This window comes from Mytilus edulis, chromosome 14 (assembly GCF_963676685.1).
Source record: "Mytilus edulis chromosome 14, xbMytEdul2.2, whole genome shotgun sequence".
In the NCBI taxonomy this organism is placed as follows: Eukaryota; Metazoa; Mollusca; class Bivalvia; order Mytilida; family Mytilidae; genus Mytilus; species Mytilus edulis.
Window position 1 is genome coordinate 4131220 of NC_092357.1, and position 22578 is coordinate 4153797.

Below are 22578 nucleotides of genomic sequence, written 5' to 3' on the forward strand. Positions count from 1 at the left end.
TTGAACCCTTAAAGAGTTATTGCCCTTTATAGTAATTTTTTAATTATCTTCATAAATTTGGTACATTTCCTCTGTAAATAAAGGGCCAAGTTTATTATAGATAGAGAAAATTGTAAGAAGCATGTGTTCAGTAAAGTAAGATCTACAAACACATCACCATCATCAAAACACAATTTTGTCATGAATCCATCTGTGTCCTTTGTTTAATACATGTATGCATATAGACCAAGGTGAGTGACATGAGCCTCTAGTTTGACAAACAAGGCACATTTCTAGACATGTTCTATAGATGTACTGTAAAGTACTTCATTAGCTCATGATCCTTTAGCTTTGATATTTCGGGATTATGTTCTTTTTGATGTGGGAGATCCCTTTTCATTTTGGCCAATTGGTCTAAAGACATGGTCACAACAGCTATTGGTAGAATGAAATTTCTTCAAAATTTTGGTTTTGGTGGAGCTTGCGACTTTTGTTACAGAAAGCTTGACATAGGGATAGTGATCTGGTGTTAGCTATCCTTTATATTTTAGAAGGTAGAAGACCTGGATGCTTCATACTTTGTATATGAATGCCTCATGTTACGAAGTTTCCATAAGTCACATGTCCAATGTCCTTAACCTCATTTTCATGGTTTAGTGACTTCTTTAAAAACAATTATGATTTTTTGTAATGTTTAATTCTCTCTTGTTATAAGTAATAAGATAACTATGTTTGGTATGTGCATACCTTGCAAGGTCCTCATGCCTGTCAGACAGTTTTCACTTGACCTCAACCTCATTTCATGGATCAGTGAACAAGGTTAAGTTTTGGTGGTCAAGTCCATATCTCAGATACTATAAGCAATAGGTCTAGTATATTCGGTGTATGGAAGGACTGTAAGGTGCACATGTCCAACTGGCAGGTGTCATCTGACCTTGATCTCATTTTCATGGTTCAGTGGTTACAGTTAAGTTTTTGTGTTTTGCTCTGTTTTTCTTATACTGTATGCAATAGGTCTACTATATTTGATGTTTGGAATGGTTGTAAGTTTGGAAAGTATTCATGCTAACATGTTTTTCAAATTTTTGTCTTCTTTTATAAAAATCTTCTCTAAAAACTAATAAGACAAATTTTAAACAAAGTTGGCCACAATCATCGCATGCATCATTAATGTATTTACTTAAAAAAACAACAAACATCGATGGCTGACATGTTGGAGAGCGTGCTTTATGTTTGATATACCCATATGTAGTTTTAAAGAGACAGGTTACAGATCACGTACACTGTTTTCACTGTCTAATGATCTTGTGCAGAGTTATTGGCCGTGGAAAAATTCAGTCAAATAATTAGTTTCCACACCTTTTTTCATTGGTCCTGAAAATATTGACTAGGTGTTTGTTATAAAAGTTTGCACCATGACAAGTTATATAGATCCAGTAGAGCGTTTTGAAAATGATTTTGTTCCATTTATACAGTGAGGAATATGTATTCCCATACAACACTCTTGGAATGCTTGTTGCTTCTAAGGCTACAAAATCAAATTTAGTTAACAATGAATTACTTTTTTATTTTAGATATATTTTACATTACTCCATATAAGTTTAAACCATGTTCGTACCCTAGGACCTGGTGTTGCAGATATGAAAGAAGTTGATAAGCACAGAGCAACTATATATTATTCAGAGTCAAAAGATATCCTTGTAAAAGATGATAGAAATAGTTTGATTCAGTCAATAATGAGATTAAACAATTAGTGCACATAAAATGATAAAAGATTCATTGATATTTGCTTCACATTAGAATTTGTATAGATAGATGATTAAGTGGTAATGTATTTAGATACTGGGATAAAATGAACCACAGCCTGCTAGTTAAAAACATGAAAGGGGCAAAAATATGATTTTTATTTTTATGCCCCACCTACGATAGTAGAGGGGCATCATCTTTTCTGATCTGTGCGTCTGTTCGTCTGTCCGTCTGTCTGTTCGTCCGTCTGTCCCACTTCAGGTCAAAGTTTTTGGTCAAGGTAGTTTTTGATGAAGTTGAAGTCCAATCGACTTCAAACTTTGTACACATGTTCCCTATGATATGATCTTTCAAATTTTAATACAAAATTAAAGTGTTTACCCTAATTTCATGGTCCATTGAACATAGAAAATGATAGTGCGAGTGGGGCATTTGTGTACTGTGGACACTTTCTTGTTTTTCAATCATTTAATAACAAAAATGAAATAGTGAAATAATAACTAGGTATAAGCAGCTGATTTTGTTTTAATTTGTAAATATAAGCTAAGAAACATCACCATTTTCACTGACAAGTTATTCACTTGCAAGTGAATAAGTCGAACTATTTCAGTGTATTCATGTGACCTTCAATTTAACCCCTTATCTATAGATGGAAGCCCATGAACTAGCATCTTCGCTAGCCAAGGGTTACGATCCACTCCCGTTCTCTTCACCCTTGGCGGATTGAGATAAAATTTCGGAAACACAAGGTAAGGATTTTTATTGGTTGCAGTCGAAACTCGCTGCATCCAATCAAAAAGCGCCTATTACATGAACAAGTGTAAATGTAAGACGTGTTTGTAAACAGTTGCCACGTGTTTATTGTGCAACAAGTCTTTACATCCCTAAACATATGAATATATTAATTGACAACTTGAAGGTTTTTAATCAACTATTAGAAGTTCCTGTGTGTATGTCTCATGCACAAATGCATGAATGTTGACATATATTTTTCATTTCCGGCTTTACCAAGTGTGTAGAATCTACATGTTTTTACCTCCAAATTGAAGTGTTCAAGTTCTACCATTGGTCAAGAATAATGTATTCGGAATGGGTGTGACTTTAATCTTCCGATAGATGGCGCAACATTGTTATCACAAATCTTTGCTCAATCCACCAAGGGTGAAGAGAACGGGAGTTGATGGTAACCCTTGGCTAGCGAAGATAATGAACTAGGCGTTTTCACTAATTAAAAGGAAAATAATGTCAACATTGAAATTGTCGTCTTCGTCGTCGTCTGAATACTTTTAGTTTTCGCACTCTAACTTTAGTAACAGTGAATAGAAATCTATGAAATTTAAACACAAGGTTTATGACCACAAAAGGCAGGTTGGGATTGATTTTGGGAGTTTTGGTCCAAAGATTTTAAGAATAAGGGGCCAAAAAAGGCCCAAATAAGCATTTTCTTGGTTTTCGCACTATAACTTTAGTTTAAGTAAATAGAAATCCATAGTTGAAAGCAAGCTATAAAAGACACTAATCTGATAAAAAGTAAAACAAAACAATAACCAGAAACATATGTATTAGACAAGTGCAACCACTGAATTACAGTCTTGAAATTATGTTACCTTGAGACAGTAAAAAAAACCTCTGAATTAAAGTCTCCTGAATTTGAACAGGGTTCAACCCTCCTCTAAGCCAGGACAGTAATTTAACATCATCACAAAATTAAACTAAACATCTTATAAAAAGGCTTGCCACATGAGATATTTAAGTAGACACAAAGCATGAAACAACAAACAAAAACACTAGAGACATAAAGTACTGATCTAAGAGTACTTACAGTTACTGTAACCTAGTTTCCAATTAATTGCAGCAACAACTAATGAATGAATCATGTTTGCAGACTAAAATATCAATTAGTACTGTGACTACTATTTTAATAATATATGTAAAAAGATGTCAAATGCAGTCTTTTTTTAAATGTATTGGTTAAATTTCACAAGTTAGTCATTGTTTAAAATTATTTGTTCCAATTATTGAAAGAATGCACCCATTTTGTGAAATACTCTTTAAAATAAGGATTATATCTTGTCAAAGAAGAACTTGTGTCAAATGCATTCCTGATTACAAAATTAGTATTATTACCAATCATATCTGAGTATAAAAAAGTCCAAAATTTAAAACCTACCACAAACACATTATGTCCACACTATTTTATTTATTTGCTTAAGGTATATCAAATGTTGTCTGCCATGTTGGATTGTAGCAGAAAACTATCTGCCTATATTTTTAAAGAAATGTGCAATTTTTTAAAAGAAGAATGTTTAATTCATTCCTTAAACTTTTTCTAAATGAAGAACATGGTGTCTTCTGTCATGTTTTTTACAAATACAGAAATTAAAGTTAATTAATATGTATGCACTTTTTGCTTTTAGGTCTGTCAACAAGTGCAAACCATCTTGAATAGTGTTAACTTGAAACAAATGTATTGCATTTTACAAATGTGTCAATCTAAATTAGTATGTTTATATTTTTACTGTTTCAATTTTCTTTTGTTATACTATTCATTTTGTTATTCTTATTAGTTCATATACACATTTAATGGCAGTTATATTTATACATATTAATGAATTTTGAAGTAAAAAATGTTTTAATTTTTTCAATTATATTATCTTACTGGGTTTTACTGTAAGTAAACCCCATAACTTTGAAATGTAAAATTTATAAAATTCTAAAGGGAGCTTATATCAATAGATATAAACAATTCGCCAAAGGTATGGTAACTGTAATGCCATTGTTTTGGCACCTATAATTTAAATCAGTTTTAGTATTGTTGCATTTTTTCTTACTTATTTGTTGTTAACTGCATTATGTCACACTTCTAATAATAAGTGCAAAATAAAAACTCATAAACAGTCTCATTTTGAGTTCTTATTATCAACTTTTGAATACACAACAAGAGTTTTACTGTATAGGTATTTCAAAATTCATGGTCAAACTACAAAATGAACTAATGGCTCTATCAAACCACCTCCATTTTCATATTATCATGTTTATAAACATAAAATTTGAATTTGATTTTAATTATTTTTATTGTTATGAAATCTTTTCTCCTTTTGAAATACAGAAGTTTATATTTTTTCTATATTTTGTTAATCAACATGATCAACTTGCTGAGTTATCTTATTTCACATATGTACATATAAACATATATATTGCAGCAAATAATTTGTAAATAGAATCTTCATTTGCATTATGACCAGTATTTTTTGTACAGTTACATTGATACAGACGAAATAGTAAAAAATATACGATTCTAGTTTTGATTTTTGCAATATTTGTGCTATGACATTGTTTTTTATTAGCTCACATGGCCTCTTTGAAATGTATGGAATTCTACATACATGTAACAATACTATCTGTTGATGTATACCAAACCTTTATTCCTCTCTTTTACCTCTTGATGGTCTTTCCAATTCTACAAAAGAATAAAAATAAAAACATCAACAGTTGCTCATGACTGCAGATATTTGGGAAATGTCCTTTTAATTTAATACAACCAGAAAAATTAAATTATATATACATATAAATATACAATTAGGAGATGTGGTATGATTGCCAATGAGACAACTATCCACCAAAGTTAAAATAATAGGCATCCATACGGCTTTCAACAAAGAGAAAAACTGATACTGGATTGTCGACTTTAAAAGGCCCTGATATAAAAATATAAAACAATTCATTTAAGAAGACTAACGGCCAAATATATAACAAAAAAATTCATGAAAAACAACGAGAACAAGTTGCAATTAACTGCCTGCGTCTGACTGGACACAGACTAAAGAGAATGTACAAGGTAACCAACAGTAACAAAATGCAATGTCGTTGTTTAGTAAGCAGAGGTTATCGAGTACAATCGTTGTGTATGGTGACTAGAGGTACATAAGTAACTGAATTAAATATATGTTACGATATAAAAATTTCAATATCCCTCTATAGATGATTCCCTAATAGTAAATAAACTCATCATAGATACCAGGACTAAATTTTGTATATACGCCAGACGCTATCATCATTGACCTGAGGTCATCCCATTTGTTTAAAATGATTCCCTGATACTAATGTATCATACAAAGACCTGAGGTCATTCCTCTATGTATAGGATGATTCCCTGATAGTAATGTATCATACAAAGACCTGAGGTCATTCCTCTATGTAAAGGATGATTCTCTGATAGTAATGTATCATACAAAGACCTGAGGTCATCCCTCTATGTATAGGATGATTCCCTGATACTAATGTCTCATACAAAGACCTGAGGTCATTCCTCTATGTATAGGCTGATTCCCTGATACTAATGTCTCATACAAAGACCTGAAGTCATCCCTCTATGTATAGGATGATTCCCTGATAGTAATGTATCATACAAAGACCTGAGGTCATCCCTCTATGTATAGGATGATTCCCTGATAGTAATGTATCATACAAAGACCTGAGGTCATCCCTCTATGTATAGGATGATTCCCTGATAGTAATGTATCAAACAAAGACCTGAGGTCATCCCTCTATGTATAGGATGATTCCCTGATAGTAATGTATCATACAAAGACCTGAGGTCATCCCTCTATGTATAGGATGATTCCCTGATAGTAATGTATCATACAAAGACCTGAGGTCATCCCTCTGTATAGGATGATTCTCTGATAGTTATGTATCATACAAAGACCTGAAGTCATCCCTCTATGTATAGGATGATTCCCTGATAGTAATGTCTCATACAAAGACATGAGGTCATCCCTCTCTGTATAGAATGATTCTCTGATAGTGATGTATCATACAAAGACCTGAGGTCATCCCTCTATGTATAGGATGATTCCCTGATAGTAATGTATCAAACAAAGACCTGAGGTCATCCCTCTATGTATAGGATGATTCTCTGATACTAATGTATCATACAAAGACCTGAAGTCATCCCTCTATGTATAGGATGATTCCCTGATACTAATGAATCATACAAAGACCTGAGGTCATCCCTCTATGTATAGGATGATTCTCTGATAGTGATGTATCATACAAAGACCTGAAGTCATCCCTCTATGTATAGGATGATTCCCTGATAGTAATGTATCGTACAAAGACCTGAGGTCATCCCTCTATGAATAGGATGACTCCATGATAGTAATGTATCATACTAAGACCTGAGGTCATCCCTCTATGTATAGGATGATTCCCTGATAGTAATGTATCGTACAAAGACCTGAGGTCATCCCTCTATGAATAGGATGACTCCATGATAGTAATGTATCATACAAAGACCTGAGGTCATCCCTCTATGTAAAGGATGATTCCCTGATACTAATGAATCATACAAAGACCTGAGGTCATCCCTCTATGTATAGGATGATTCCCTGATACTAATGAATCATACAAAGACCTGAGGTCATCCCTCTATGTATAGGATGATTCCCTGATAGTAATGTATCAAACAAAGACCTGGGGTCATCCCTCTATGTATAGGATGATTCTCTGATAGTGATGTATCATACAAAGACCTGAGGTCATCCCTCTATGTATAGGATGATTCCCTGATAGTAATGTATCAAACAAAGACCTGAGGTCATCCCTCTATGTATAGGATGATTCTCTGATAGTTATGTATCATACAAAGACCTGAGGTCATCCCTCTATGTATAGGATGATTCCCTGATAGTAATGTATCAAACAAAGACCTGAGGTCATCCCTCTATGTATAGGATGATTCTCTGATAGTTATGTATCATACAAAGACCTGAGGTCATCCCTCTATGTATAGGATGATTCCCTGATAGTAATGTATCATACACAGACCTGAGGTCATCCCTCTATGTATAGGCTGATTCCTTGATACTAATGTATCATACAAAGACCTGAGGTCATCCCTCTATGTATAGGATGATTCCCTGATAGTTATGTATCATACAAAGACCTGAGGTCATCCCTCTATGTATAGGATGATTCCCTGATAGTAATGTATCAAACAAAGACCTGAGGTCATCCCTCTATGTATAGGATGATTCCCTGATAGTTATGTATTATACAAAGACCTGAGGTCATCCCTCTATGTATAGGATGATTCCCTGATACTAATGAATCATACAAAGACCTGAGGTCATCCCTCTATGTATAGGATGATTCTCTGATAGTGATGTATCATACAAAGACCTGAAGTCATCCCTCTATGTATAGGATGATTCCCTGATAGTAATGTATCGTACAAAGACCTGAGGTCATCCCTCTATGAATAGGATGACTCCATGATAGTAATGTATCATACTAAGACCTGAGGTCATCCCTCTATGTATAGGATGATTCCCTGATAGTAATGTATCGTACAAAGACCTGAGGTCATCCCTCTATGAATAGGATGACTCCATGATAGTAATGTATCATACAAAGACATGAGGTCATCCCTCTATGTAAAGGATGATTCCCTGATACTAATGAATCATACAAAGACCTGAGGTCATCCCTCTATGTATAGGATGATTCCCTGATACTAATGAATCATACAAAGACCTGAGGTCATCCCTCTATGTATAGGATGATTCCCTGATAGTAATGTATCAAACAAAGACCTGAGGTCATCCCTCTATGTATAGGATGATTCTCTGATAGTGATGTATCATACAAAGACCTGAGGTCATCCCTCTATGTATAGGATGATTCCCTGATAGTAATGTATCAAACAAAGACCTGAGGTCATCCCTCTATTTATAGGATGATTCTCTGATAGTTATGTATCATACAAAGACCTGAGGTCATCCCTCTATGTATAGGATGATTCTCTGATAGTGATGTATCATACAAAGACCTGAGGTCATCCCTCTATGTATAGGATGATTCCCCGATAGTAATGTATCAAACAAAGACCTGAGGTCATCCCTCTATTTATAGGATGATTCTCTGATAGTTATGTATCATACAAAGACCTGAGGTCATCCCTCTATGTATAGGATGATTCCCTGATAGTAATGTATCAAACAAAGACCTGAGGTCATCCCTCTATGTGTAGGATGATTCTCTGATAGTTATGTATCATACAAAGAACTGAGGTCATCCCTCTATGTATAGGATGATTCCCTGATAGTAATGTATCATACACAGACCTGAGGTCATCCCTCTATGTATAGGCTGATTCCTTGATACTAATGTATCATACAAAGACCTGAGGTCATCCCTCTATGTATAGGATGATTCCCTGATAGTTATGTATCATACAAAGACCTGAGGTCATCCCTCTATGTATGGGATGATTCCCTGATAGTAATGTATCAAACAAAGACCTGAGGTCATCCCTCTATGTATAGGATGATTCCCTGATAGTTATGTATCATACAAAGACCTGAGGTCATCCCTCTATGTATAGGATGATTCCCTGATACTAATGAATCATACAAAGACCTGAGGTCATCCCTCTATGTATAGGATGATTCTCTGATAGTTATGTATCATACAAAGACCTGAAGTCATCCCTCTATGTATAGGATGATTCCCTGATAGTAATGTATCAAACAAAGACCTGAGGTCATCCCTCTATGTATAGGATGATTCCCTGATAGTTATGTATCATACAAAGACCTGAAGTCATCCCTCTATGTATAGGATGATTCCCTGATACAAATGAATCATACAAAGACTTGAGGTCATTCCTCTATGTATAGGATGATTCCCTGATAGTAATGTATCAAACAAAGACCTGAGGTCATCCCTCTATGTATAGGATGATTCTCTGATAGTGATGTATCATACAAAGACCTGAGGTCATTCCTCTATGTATAGGATGATTCCCTGATACTAATAAATCATACAAAGACCTGAGGTCATCCCTCTATGTATAGGATGATTCCCTGATACTAATGAATCATACAAAGACCTGAGGTCATTCCTCTATGTATAGGATGATTCCCTGATAGTAATGTATCAAACAAAGACCTGTGGTCATCCCTCTATGTATAGGATGATTCTCTGATAGTTATGTATCATACAAAGACCTGAGGTCATCCCTCTATGTATAGGATGATTCCCTGATAGTAATGTATCAAACAAAGACCTGAGGTCATCCCTCTATGTATAGGATGATTCTCTGATAGTTATGTATCATACAAAGACCTGAGGTCATTCCTCTATGTATAGGATGATTCCCTGATAGTGATGTATCAAACAAAGACCTGAGGTCATCCCTCTATGTATAGGATGATTCTCTGATAGTGATGTATCATACAAAGACTTGAGGTCATCCCTCTATGTATAGGATGATTCCCTGATAGTTATGTATCATACAAAGACCTGAAGTCATCCCTCTATGTATAGGATGATTCCCTGATAGTTATGTATCATACAAAGACCTGAGGTCATCCCTCTATGTATAGGATGATTCCCTGATAGTTATGTATCATACAAAGACCTGAGGTCATCCCTCTATGTATAGGATGATTCCCTGATAGTTATGTATCATACAAAGACCTGAGGTCATCCCTCTATGTATAGGATGATTCCCTGATAGTAATGTATCGTACAAAGACCTGAGGTCATCCCTCTATGTATAGGATGATTCCCTGATAGTAATGTACCAAACAAAGACCTGAGGTCATCCCTCTATGTATAGGATGATTCTCTGATAGTGATGTATCATACAAAGACCTGAGGTCATCCCTCTATGTATTGGATGATTCCCTGATAGTAATGTATCAAACAAAGACCTGAGGTCATCCCTCTATGTTTAGGATGATTCTCTGATAGTGATGTATCATACAAAGACCTGAGGTCATCCCTCTATGTATAGGATGATTCCCTGATATTAATGTATCGTAAAAAGACCTGAGGTCATCCCTCTATGTATAGGATGATTCCCTGATAGTAATGTATTATACAAAGACCTGAAGTCATCCCTCTATGTATAGGATGATTCCCTGATAGTAATATATCTTACAAAGACCTGAGGTCATCCCTCTGTGTATAGGATGATTCCTTGATAGTAATGTATCATACAAAAACCTGAAGTCATCCCTCTATGTATAGGATGATTCCCTGATAGTAATGTATCGTACAAAGACCTGAGGTCATCCCTCTATGTATAGGATGATTCCCTGATAGTAATGTATCAAACAAAGACCTGAGGTCATCCCTCTATGTATAGGATGATTCCCTGATAGTAATGTATCATACAAAGACCTGAGGTCATCCCTCTATGTGTAGGATGATTCCCTGATAGTAATGTATCATACAAAGACCTGAGGTCATCCCTCTATGTATAGGATGATTCTCTGATAGTGATGTATCATACAAATACCTGAGGTCATCCCTCTATGTATAGGATGATTCTCTGATAGTAATGTATCATACAAAGACCTGAGGTCATCCCTCGATGATAGGATGATTCCCTGATAGTTATGTATCATAAAAAGACCTGAGGTCATCCCTCTATGTATAGGATGATTCCCTGATAGTAATGTATCATACAAAGACCTGAAGTCATCCCTCTATGTATAGGATGATTCCCTGATAGTAATGTATCATACAAAGACCTGAAGTCATCCCTCTATGTATAGGATGATTCCCTGATAGTAATGTATCGTACAAAGATTTGAGGTCATCCCCCTATGTATAGGATGATTCCCTGACAGTTATGTATCATACAAAGACCTGAAGTCATCCCTCTATGTATAGGATGATTCCCTGATAGTTATGTATCATACAAAGACCTGAGGTCATCCCTCTATGTATAGGATGATTCCCTGATAGTTATGTATCATACAAAGACCTGAGGTCATCCCTCTATGTATAGGATGATTCCCTGATAGTTATGTATCATACAAAGACCTGAGGTCATCCCTCTATGTATAGGATGATTCCCTCATAGTTATGTATCATACAAAGACCTCAGGTCATCCCTCTATGTATAGGATGATTCCCTGATAGTAATGTATCAAACAAAGACCTGAGGTCATTCCTCTATGTATAGGATGATTCCCTGATAGTAATGTATCGTACAAAGACCTGAGGTCATCCCTCTATGTATAGGATGATTCCCTGATAGTAATGTATCATACAAAGACCTGAAGTCATCCCTCTATGTATAGGATGATTCTCTGATAGTGATGTATCATACAAAGACCTGAGGTCATCCCTCTATGTATAGGATGATTCTCTGATAGTGATGTATCATACAAAGACCTGAGGTCATCCCTCTATGTATAGGATGATTCCCTGATAGTAATGTATCGTACAAAGACCTGAGGTCATCCCTCTATGTATAGGATGATTCTCTGATAGTAATGTATCATACAAAGACCTGAGGTCATCCCTCTATGTATAGGATGATTCCCTGATAGTAATGTATCATACACAGACCTGAGGTCATCCCTCTATGTATAGGCTGATTCCTTGATACTAATGTATCATACAAAGACCTGAGGTCATCCCTCTATGTATAGGATGATTCCCTGATAGTTATGTATCATACAAAGACCTGAGGTCATCCCTCTATGTATAGGATGATTCCCTGATAGTAATGTATGAAACAAAGACCTGAGGTCATCCCTCTATGTATAGGATGATTCCCTGATAGTTATGTATCATACAAAGACCTGAGGTCATCCCTCTATGTATAGGATGATTCCCTGATACTAATGAATCATACAAAGACCTGAGGTCATCCCTCTATGTATAGGATGATTCCCTGATACTAATGAATCATACAAAGACCTGAGGTCATTCCTCTATGTATAGGACGATTCCCTGATACTAATGAATCATACAAAGACCTGAGGTCATCCCTCTATGTATAGGATGATTCCCTGATAGTAATGTATCAAACAAAGACCTGAGGTCATCCCTCTATGTATAGGATGATTCTCTGATAGTGATGTATCATACAAAGACCTGAAGTCATCCCTCTATGTATAGGATGATTCCCTGATAGTTATGTATCATACAAAGACCTGAGGTCATCCCTCTATGTATAGGATGATTCCCTGATAGTTATGTATCATACAAAGACCTGAGGTCATCCCTCTATGTATAGGATGATTCCCTGATAGTTATGTATCATACAAAGACCTGAGGTCATCCCTCTATGTATAGGATGATTCCCTGATAGTTATGTATCATACAAAGACCTGAGGTCATCCCTCTATGTATAGGATGATTCCCTGATAGTAATGTATCAAACAAAGACCTGAGGTCATCCCTCTATGTATAGGATGATTCTCTGATAGTGATATATCATACAAAGACCTGAGGTCATCCCTCTATGTATAGGATGATTCTCTGATAGTAATGTATCGTACAAAGACCTGAGGTCATCCCTCTATGTATAGGATGATTCTCTGATAGTGATGTATCATACAAAGACCTGAAGTCATCCCTCTATGTATAGGATGATTATCTGATAGTGATGTATCATACAAAGACCTGAGGTCATCCCTCTATGTATAGGATGATTCCCTGATAGTAATGTATCATACAAAAACCTGAAGTCATCCCTCTATGTATAGGATGATTCCCTGATAGTAATGTATCATACAAAGACCTGAAGTCATCCCTCTATGTATAGGATGATTCCCTGATAGTAATGTATCGTACAAAGATCTGAGGTCATCCCCCTATGTATAGGATGATTCCCTGATAGTTATGTATCATACAAAGACCTGAAGTCATCCCTCTATGTATAGGATGATTCCCTAATAGTTATGTATCATACAAAGACCTGAGGTCATCCCTCTATGTATAGGATGATTCCCTGATAGTTATGTATCATACAAAGACCTGAGGTCATCCCTCTATGTATAGGATGATTCCCTGATAGTTATGTATCATACAAAGACCTGAGGTCATCCCTCTATGTATAGGATGATTCCCTGATAGTTATGTATCATACAAAGACCTGAGGTCATCCCTCTATGTATAGGATGATTCCCGGATAGTAATGTATCAAACAAAGACCTGAGGTCATCCCTCTATGTATAGGATGATTCCCTGATAGTAATGTATGAAACAAAGACCTGAGGTCATCCCTCTATGTATAGGATGATTCCCTGATAGTAATGTATGAAACAAAGACCTGAGGTCATCCCTCTATGTATAGGATGATTCCCTGATAGTTATGTATCATACAAAGACCTGAGGTCATCCCTCTATGTATAGGATGATTCCCTGATACTAATGAATCATACAAAGACCTGAGGTCATCCCTCTATGTATAGGATGATTCCCTGATACTAATGAATCATACAAAGACCTGAGGTCATTCCTCTATGTATAGGACGATTCCCTGATACTAATGAATCATACAAAGACCTGAGGTCATCCCTCTATGTATAGGATGATTCCCTGATAGTAATGTATCAAACAAAGACCTGAGGTCATCCCTCTATGTATAGGATGATTCTCTGATAGTGATGTATCATACAAAGACCTGAAGTCATCCCTCTATGTATAGGATGATTCCCTGATAGTTATGTATCATACAAAGACCTGAGGTCATCCCTCTATGTATAGGATGATTCCCTGATAGTTATGTATCATACAAAGACCTGAGGTCATCCCTCTATGTATAGGATGATTCCCTGATAGTTATGTATCATACAAAGACCTGAGGTCATCCCTCTATGTATAGGATGATTCCCTGATAGTTATGTATCATACAAAGACCTGAGGTCATCCCTCTATGTATAGGATGATTCCCTGATAGTAATGTATCAAACAAAGACCTGAGGTCATCCCTCTATGTATAGGATGATTCTCTGATAGTGATATATCATACAAAGACCTGAGGTCATCCCTCTATGTATAGGATGATTCTCTGATAGTAATGTATCGTACAAAGACCTGAGGTCATCCCTCTATGTATAGGATGATTCTCTGATAGTGATGTATCATACAAAGACCTGAAGTCATCCCTCTATGTATAGGATGATTATCTGATAGTGATGTATCATACAAAGACCTGAGGTCATCCCTCTATGTATAGGATGATTCCCTGATAGTAATGTATCATACAAAAACCTGAAGTCATCCCTCTATGTATAGGATGATTCCCTGATAGTAATGTATCATACAAAGACCTGAAGTCATCCCTCTATGTATAGGATGATTCCCTGATAGTAATGTATCGTACAAAGATCTGAGGTCATCCCCCTATGTATAGGATGATTCCCTGATAGTTATGTATCATACAAAGACCTGAAGTCATCCCTCTATGTATAGGATGATTCCCTAATAGTTATGTATCATACAAAGACCTGAGGTCATCCCTCTATGTATAGGATGATTCCCTGATAGTTATGTATCATACAAAGACCTGAGGTCATCCCTCTATGTATAGGATGATTCCCTGATAGTTATGTATCATACAAAGACCTGAGGTCATCCCTCTATGTATAGGATGATTCCCTGATAGTTATGTATCATACAAAGACCTGAGGTCATCCCTCTATGTATAGGATGATTCCCGGATAGTAATGTATCAAACAAAGACCTGAGGTCATTCCTCTATGTATAGGATGATTCCCTGATCGTAATGTATCGTACAAAGACCTGAGGTCATCCCTCTATGTATAGGATGATTCTCTGATGGTGATGTATCATACAAAGACCTGAGGTCATCCCTCTATGTATAGGATGATTCCCTGATAGTAATGTATCATACAAAGACCTGAGGTCATCCCTCTATGTATAGGATGATTCCCGGATAGTAATGTATCATACAAAGACCTGAGGTCATCCCTCTATGTATAGGATGATTCTCTGATAGTGATGTATCATACAAAGACCTGAACTCATCCCTCTATGTATAGGATGATTCTCTGATAGTAATGTATCATACAAAGACCTGAAGTCATCCCTCTATGTATAGGATGATTCCCTGATAGTTATGTATCATACAAAGACCTGAGGTCATCCCTCTATGTATAGGATGATTCCCTGATAGTTATGTATCATACAAAGACCTGAGGTCATCCCTCTATGTATAGGATGATTCCCTGATAGTTATGTATCATACAAAGACCTGAGGTCATCCCTCTATGTATAGGATGATTCCCTGATAGTTATGTATCATACAAAGACCTGAGGTCATCCCTCTATGTATAGGATGATTCCCTGATAGTTATGTATCATACAAAGACCTGAGGTCATCCCTCTATGTATAGGATGATTCTCTGATAGTAATGTATCATACAAAGACCTGAGGTCATCCCTCTATGTATAGGATGATTCCCTGATAGTAATGTATCATACACAGACCTGAGGTCATCCCTCTATGTATAGGCTGATTCCTTGATACTAATGTATCATACAAAGACCTGAGGTCATCCCTCTATGTATAGGATGATTCCCTGATAGTTATGTATCATACAAAGACCTGAGGTCATCCCTCTATGTATAGGATGATTCCCTGATAGTAATGTATGAAACAAAGACCTGAGGTCATCCCTCTATGTATAGGATGATTCCCTGATAGTTATGTATCATACAAAGACCTGAGGTCATCCCTCTATGTATAGGATGATTCCCTGATACTAATGAATCATACAAAGACCTGAGGTCATCCCTCTATGTATAGGATGATTCCCTGATACTAATGAATCATACAAAGACCTGAGGTCATTCCTCTATGTATAGGACGATTCCCTGATACTAATGAATCATACAAAGACCTGAGGTCATCCCTCTATGTATAGGATGATTCCCTGATAGTAATGTATCAAACAAAGACCTGAGGTCATCCCTCTATGTATAGGATGATTCTCTGATAGTGATGTATCATACAAAGACCTGAAGTCATCCCTCTATATATAGGATGATTCCCTGATAGTTATGTATCATACAAAGACCTGAGGTCATCCCTCTATGTATAGGATGATTCCCTGATAGTTATGTATCATACAAAGACCTGAGGTCATCCCTCTATGTATAGGAGTATTCCCTGATAGTTATGTATCATACAAAGACCTGAGGTCATCCCTCTATGTATAGGATGATTCCCTGATAGTTATGTATCATACAAAGACCTGAGGTCATCCCTCTATGTATAGGATGATTCCCTGATAGTAATGTATCAAACAAAGACCTGAGGTCATCCCTCTATGTATAGGATGATTCTCTGATAGTGATATATCATACAAAGACCTGAGGTCATCCCTCTATGTATAGGATGATTCTCTGATAGTAATGTATCGTACAAAGACCTGAGGTCATCCCTCTATGTATAGGATGATTCTCTGATAGTGATGTATCATACAAAGACCTGAAGTCATCCCTCTATGTATAGGATGATTATCTGATAGTGATGTATCATACAAAGACCTGAGGTCATCCCTCTATGCATAGGATGATTCCCTGATAGTAATGTATCATACAAAAACCTGAAGTCATCCCTCTATGTATAGGATGATTCCCTGATAGTAATGTATCATACAAAGACCTGAAGTCATCCCTCTATGTATAGGATGATTCCCTGATAGTAATGTATCGTACAAAGATCTGAGGTCATCCCCCTATGTATAGGATGATTCCCTGATAGTTATGTATCATACAAAGACCTGAAGTCATCCCTCTATGTATAGGATGATTCCCTGATAGTTATGTATCATACAAAGACCTGAGGTCATCCCTCTATGTATAGGATGATTCCCTGATAGTTATGTATCATACAAAGACCTGAGGTCATCCCTCTATGTATAGGATGATTCCCTGATAGTTACGTATCATACAAAGACCTGAGGTCATCCCTCTATGTATAGGATGATTCCCTGATAGTTATGTATCATACAAAGACCTGAGGTCATCCCTCTATGTATAGGATGATTCCCTGATAGTAATGTATCAAACAAAGACCTGAGGTCATTCCTCTATGTATAGGATGATTCCCTGATCGTAATGTATCGTACAAAGACCTGAGGTCATCCCTCTATGTATAGGATGATTCTCTGATAGTGATGTATCATACAAAGACCTGAGGTCATCCCTCTATGTATAGGATGATTCCCTGATAGTAATGTATCATACAAAGACCTGAGGTCATCCCTCTATGTATAGGATGATTCCCGGATAGTAATGTATCATACAAAGACCTGAGGTCATCCCTCTATGTATAGGATGATTCTCTGATAGTGATGTATCATACAAAGACCTGAACTCATCCCTCTATGTATAGGATGATTCTCTGATAGTAATGTATCATACAAAGACCTGAAGTCATCCCTCTATGTATAGGATGATTCCCTGATAGTTATGTATCATACAAAGACCTGAGGTCATCCCTCTATGTATAGGATGATTCCCTGATAGTTATGTATCATACAAAGACCTGAGGTCATCCCTCTATGTATAGGATGATTCCCTGATAGTTATGTATCATACAAAGACCTGAGGTCATCCCTCTATGTATAGGATGATTCCCTGATAGTTATGTATCATACAAAGACCTGAGGTCATCCCTCTATGTATAGGATGATTCCCTGATAGTTATGTATCATACAAAGACCTGAGGTCATCCCTCTATGTATAGGATGATTCCCTGATAGTTATGTATCATACAAAGACCTGAGGTCATCCCTCTATGTATAGGATGATTCCCTGATAGTTATGTATCATACAAAGACCTGAGGTCATCCCTCTATGTATAGGATGATTCCCTGATAGTAATGTATCGTACAAAGACCTGAGGTCATCCCTCTATGTATAGGATGATTCTCTGATAGTAATGTATCATACAAAGACCTGAAGTCATCCCTCTATGTATAGGATGATTCTCTGATAGTGATGTATCATACAAAGACCTGAGGTCATCCCTCTATGTATAGGATGATTCCCTGATAGTAATGTATCATACAAAGACCTGAAGTCATCCCTCTATGTATAGGATGATTCCCTGATAGTAATGTCTCATACAAAGACATGAGGTCATCCCTCTATGTATAGCATGATTCTCTGATACTAATGAATCATACAAAGACATGAGGTCATCCCTCTATGTATAGGATGATTCTCTCATAGTGATGTATCATACAAAGACCTGAACTCATCCCTCTATGTATAGGATGATTCTCTGATAGTAATGTATCATACAAAGACCTGAAGTCATCCCTCTATGTATAGGATGATTCTCTGATAGTGATGTATCATACAAAGACCTGAGGTCATCCCTCTATGTATAGGATGATTCCCTGATAGTAATGTATCATACAAAGACCTGAAGTCATCCCTCTATGTATAGGATGATTCCCTGATAGTAATGTCTCATACAAAGACATGAGGTCATCCCTCTATGTATAGCATGATTCTCTGATACTAATGAATCATACAAAGACATGAGGTCATCCCTCTATGTATAGGATGATTCTCTGATAGTGATGTATCATACAAAGACCTGAAGTCATCCCTCTATGTATAGGATGATTCCCGGATAGTAATGTATCAAACAAAGACCTGAGGTCATTCCTCTATGTATAGGATGATTCCCTGATCGTAATGTATCGTACAAAGACCTGAGGTCATCCCTCTATGTATAGGATGATTCTCTGATAGTGATGTATCGTACAAAGACCTGAGGTCATCCCTCTATGTATAGGATGATTCCCTGATAGTAATGTTTCATACAAAGACCTGAGGTCATCCCTCTATGTATAGGATGATTCCCGGATAGTAATGTATCATACAAAGACCTGAGGTCATCCCTCTATGTATAGGATGATTCTCTGATAGTGATGTATCATACAAAGACCTGAACTCATCCCTCTATGTATAGGATGATTCTCTGATAGTAATGTATCATACAAAGACCTGAAGTCATCCCTCTATGTATAGGATGATTCCCTGATAGTTATGTATCATACAAAGACCTGAGGTCATCCCTCTATGTATAGGATGATTCCTGATAGTTATGTATCATACAAAGACCTGAGGTCATCCCTCTATGTATAGGATGATTCCCTGATAGTTATGTATCATACAAAGACCTGAGGTCATCCCTCTATGTATAGGATGATTCCCTGATAGTTATGTATCATACAAAGACCTGAGGTCATCCCTCTATGTATAGGATGATTCCCTGATAGTTATGTATCATACAAAGACCTGAGGTCATCCCTCTATGTATAGGATGATTCCCTGATAGTAATGTATCGTACAAAGACCTGAGGTCATCCCTCTATGTATAGGATGATTCTCTGATAGTAATGTATCATACAAAGACCTGAAGTCATCCCTCTATGTATAGGATGATTCTCTGATAGTGATGTATCATACAAAGACCTGAGGTCATCCCTCTATGTATAGGATGATTCCCTGATAGTAATGTATCATACAAAGACCTGAAGTCATCCCTCTATGTATAGGATGATTCCCTGATAGTAATGTCTCATACAAAGACATGAGGTCATCCCTCTATGTATAGCATGATTCTCTGATACTAATGAATCATACAAAGACATGAGGTCATCCCTCTATGTATAGGATGATTCTCTCATAGTGATGTATCATACAAAGACCTGAACTCATCCCTCTATGTATAGGATGATTCTCTGATAGTAATGTATCATACAAAGACCTGAAGTCATCCCTCTATGTATAGGATGATTCTCTGATAGTGATGTATCATACAAAGACCTGAGGTCATCCCTCTATGTATAGGATGATTCCCTGATAGTAATGTATCATACAAAGACCTGAAGTCATCCCTCTATGTATAGGATGATTCCCTGATAGTAATGTCTCATACAAAGACATGAGGTCATCCCTCTATGTATAGGATGATTCCCTGATACTAATGAATCATACAAAGACATGAGGTCATCCCTCTATGTATAGGATGATTCTCTGATAGTGATGTATCATACAAAGACCTGAACTCATCCCTCTATGTATAGGATGATTCTCTGATAGTAATGTATCATACAAAGACCTGAAGTCATCCCTCTATGTATAGGATGATTCCCTGATAGTTATGTATCATACAAAGACCTGAGGTCATCCCTCTATGTATAGGATGATTCCCTGATAGTTATGTATCATACAGAGACCTGAGGTCATCCCTCTATGTATAGGATGATTCCCTGATAGTTATGTATCATACAAAGACCTGAGGTCATCCCTCTATGTATAGGATGATTCCCTGATAGTTATGTATCATACAAAGACCTGAGGTCATCCCTCTATGTATAGGATGATTCCCTGATAGTTATGTATCATACAAAGACCTGAGGTCATCCCTCTATGTATAGGATGATTCCCTGATAGTAATGTATCGTACAAAGACCTGAGGTCATCCCTCTATGTATAGGATGATTCTCTGATAGTAATGTATCATACAAAGACCTGAAGTCATCCCTCTATGTATAGGATGATTCTCTGATAGTGATGTATCATACAAAGACCTGAGGTCATCCCTCTATGTATAGGATGATTCCCTGATAGTAATGTATCATACAAAGACCTGAAGTCATCACTCTATGTATAGGATGATTCCCTGATAGTAATGTCTCAAACAAAGACATGAGGTCATCCCTCTATGTATAGCATGATTCTCTGATACTAATGAATCATACAAAGACATGAGGTCATCCCTCTATGTATAGGATGATTCTCTGATAGTAATATATCATACAAAGACCTGAGGTCATCCCTCTATGTATAGGATGATTCCCTGATAGTAATGTATCGTACAAAGTTCTGAGGTCATCCCTCTATGTATAGGATGATTCCCTGATAGTAATGTATCATACAAAGACCTGAAGTCATCCCTCTATGTATAGGATGATTCCCTGATAGTAATATATCATACAAAGACCTGAGGTCATCCCTCTATGTATAGGATGATTCTCTGATAGTAATGTATCATACAAAGACCTGAGGTCATCCCTCTATGTATAGGATGATTCCCTGATAGTAATGTATCATACAAACACCTGAAGTCATCACTCTATGTATAGGATGATTCCCTGATAGTAATGTCTCAAACAAAGACATGAGGTCATCCCTCTATGTATAGCATGATTCTCTGATACTAATGAATCATACAAAGACATGAGGTCATCCCTCTATGTATAGGATGATTCTCTGATAGTAATATATCATACAAAGACCTGAGGTCATCCCTCTATGTATAGGATGATTCCCTGATAGTAATGTATCGTACAAAGTTCTGAGGTCATCCCTCTATGTATAGGATGATTCCCTGATAGTAATGTATCATACAAAGACCTGAAGTCATCCCTCTATGTATAGGATGATTCCCTGATAGTAATATATCATACAAAGACCTGAGGTCATCCCTCTATGTATAGGATGATTCCTTGATAGTAATGTATCGTACAAAGACCTGAAGTCATCCCTCTATGTATAGGATGATTCCCTGATAGTAATGTATCGTACAAAGACCTGAGGTCATCCCTCTATGTATAGGATGATTCCCTGATAGTAATGTATCATACAAAGACCTGAGATCATCCCTCTATGTATATGATGATTCCCTGATAGTAATGTATCATACAAAGACCTGAGGTCATCCCCCTATGTAAAGGATGATTCCCTGGTAGTAATGTATCATACAAAGACATGAGGTCATCCCTCTATGTATAGAATGATTCCCTGATAGTAATGTCTCATACAAAGACCTCAGGTCATCCCTCTATGTATAGGATGATTCTCTGATATTAATGAATCGTACAAAGACCTGAGGTCATCCCTCTATGTATAGGATGATTCCTTGATAGTAATGTATCATACAAAGACCTGAAGTCATCCCTCTATGTATAGGATGATTCCTTGATAGTAATGTATCAAACAAAGACCTTAGGTCATCCCTCTATGTATAGGATGATTCTCTGATAG

At 36.6% G+C, this 22578-nt stretch overlaps 1 protein-coding gene across 2 annotated transcripts in view; it reads left to right on the forward strand.

Moving 5' to 3' along the window:
- Positions 1-22578, forward strand: part of LOC139503546 (uncharacterized) — a 68378-nt gene that overhangs the window by 22699 nt on the left and 23101 nt on the right. The window contains exon 5 of one of the 2 annotated variants that reach the window (XM_071293343.1): positions 1554-3601. The exons of the other annotated variant lie outside the window; for it this stretch is intronic. Within the exon in view, the coding sequence (XP_071149444.1) occupies positions 1554-1733 (180 nt within the window). The 3' untranslated portion in view covers positions 1734-3601. Of the gene's footprint in view, positions 1-1553; positions 3602-22578 lie in introns of those variants that run through there. 2 annotated transcript variants of the gene reach the window in all.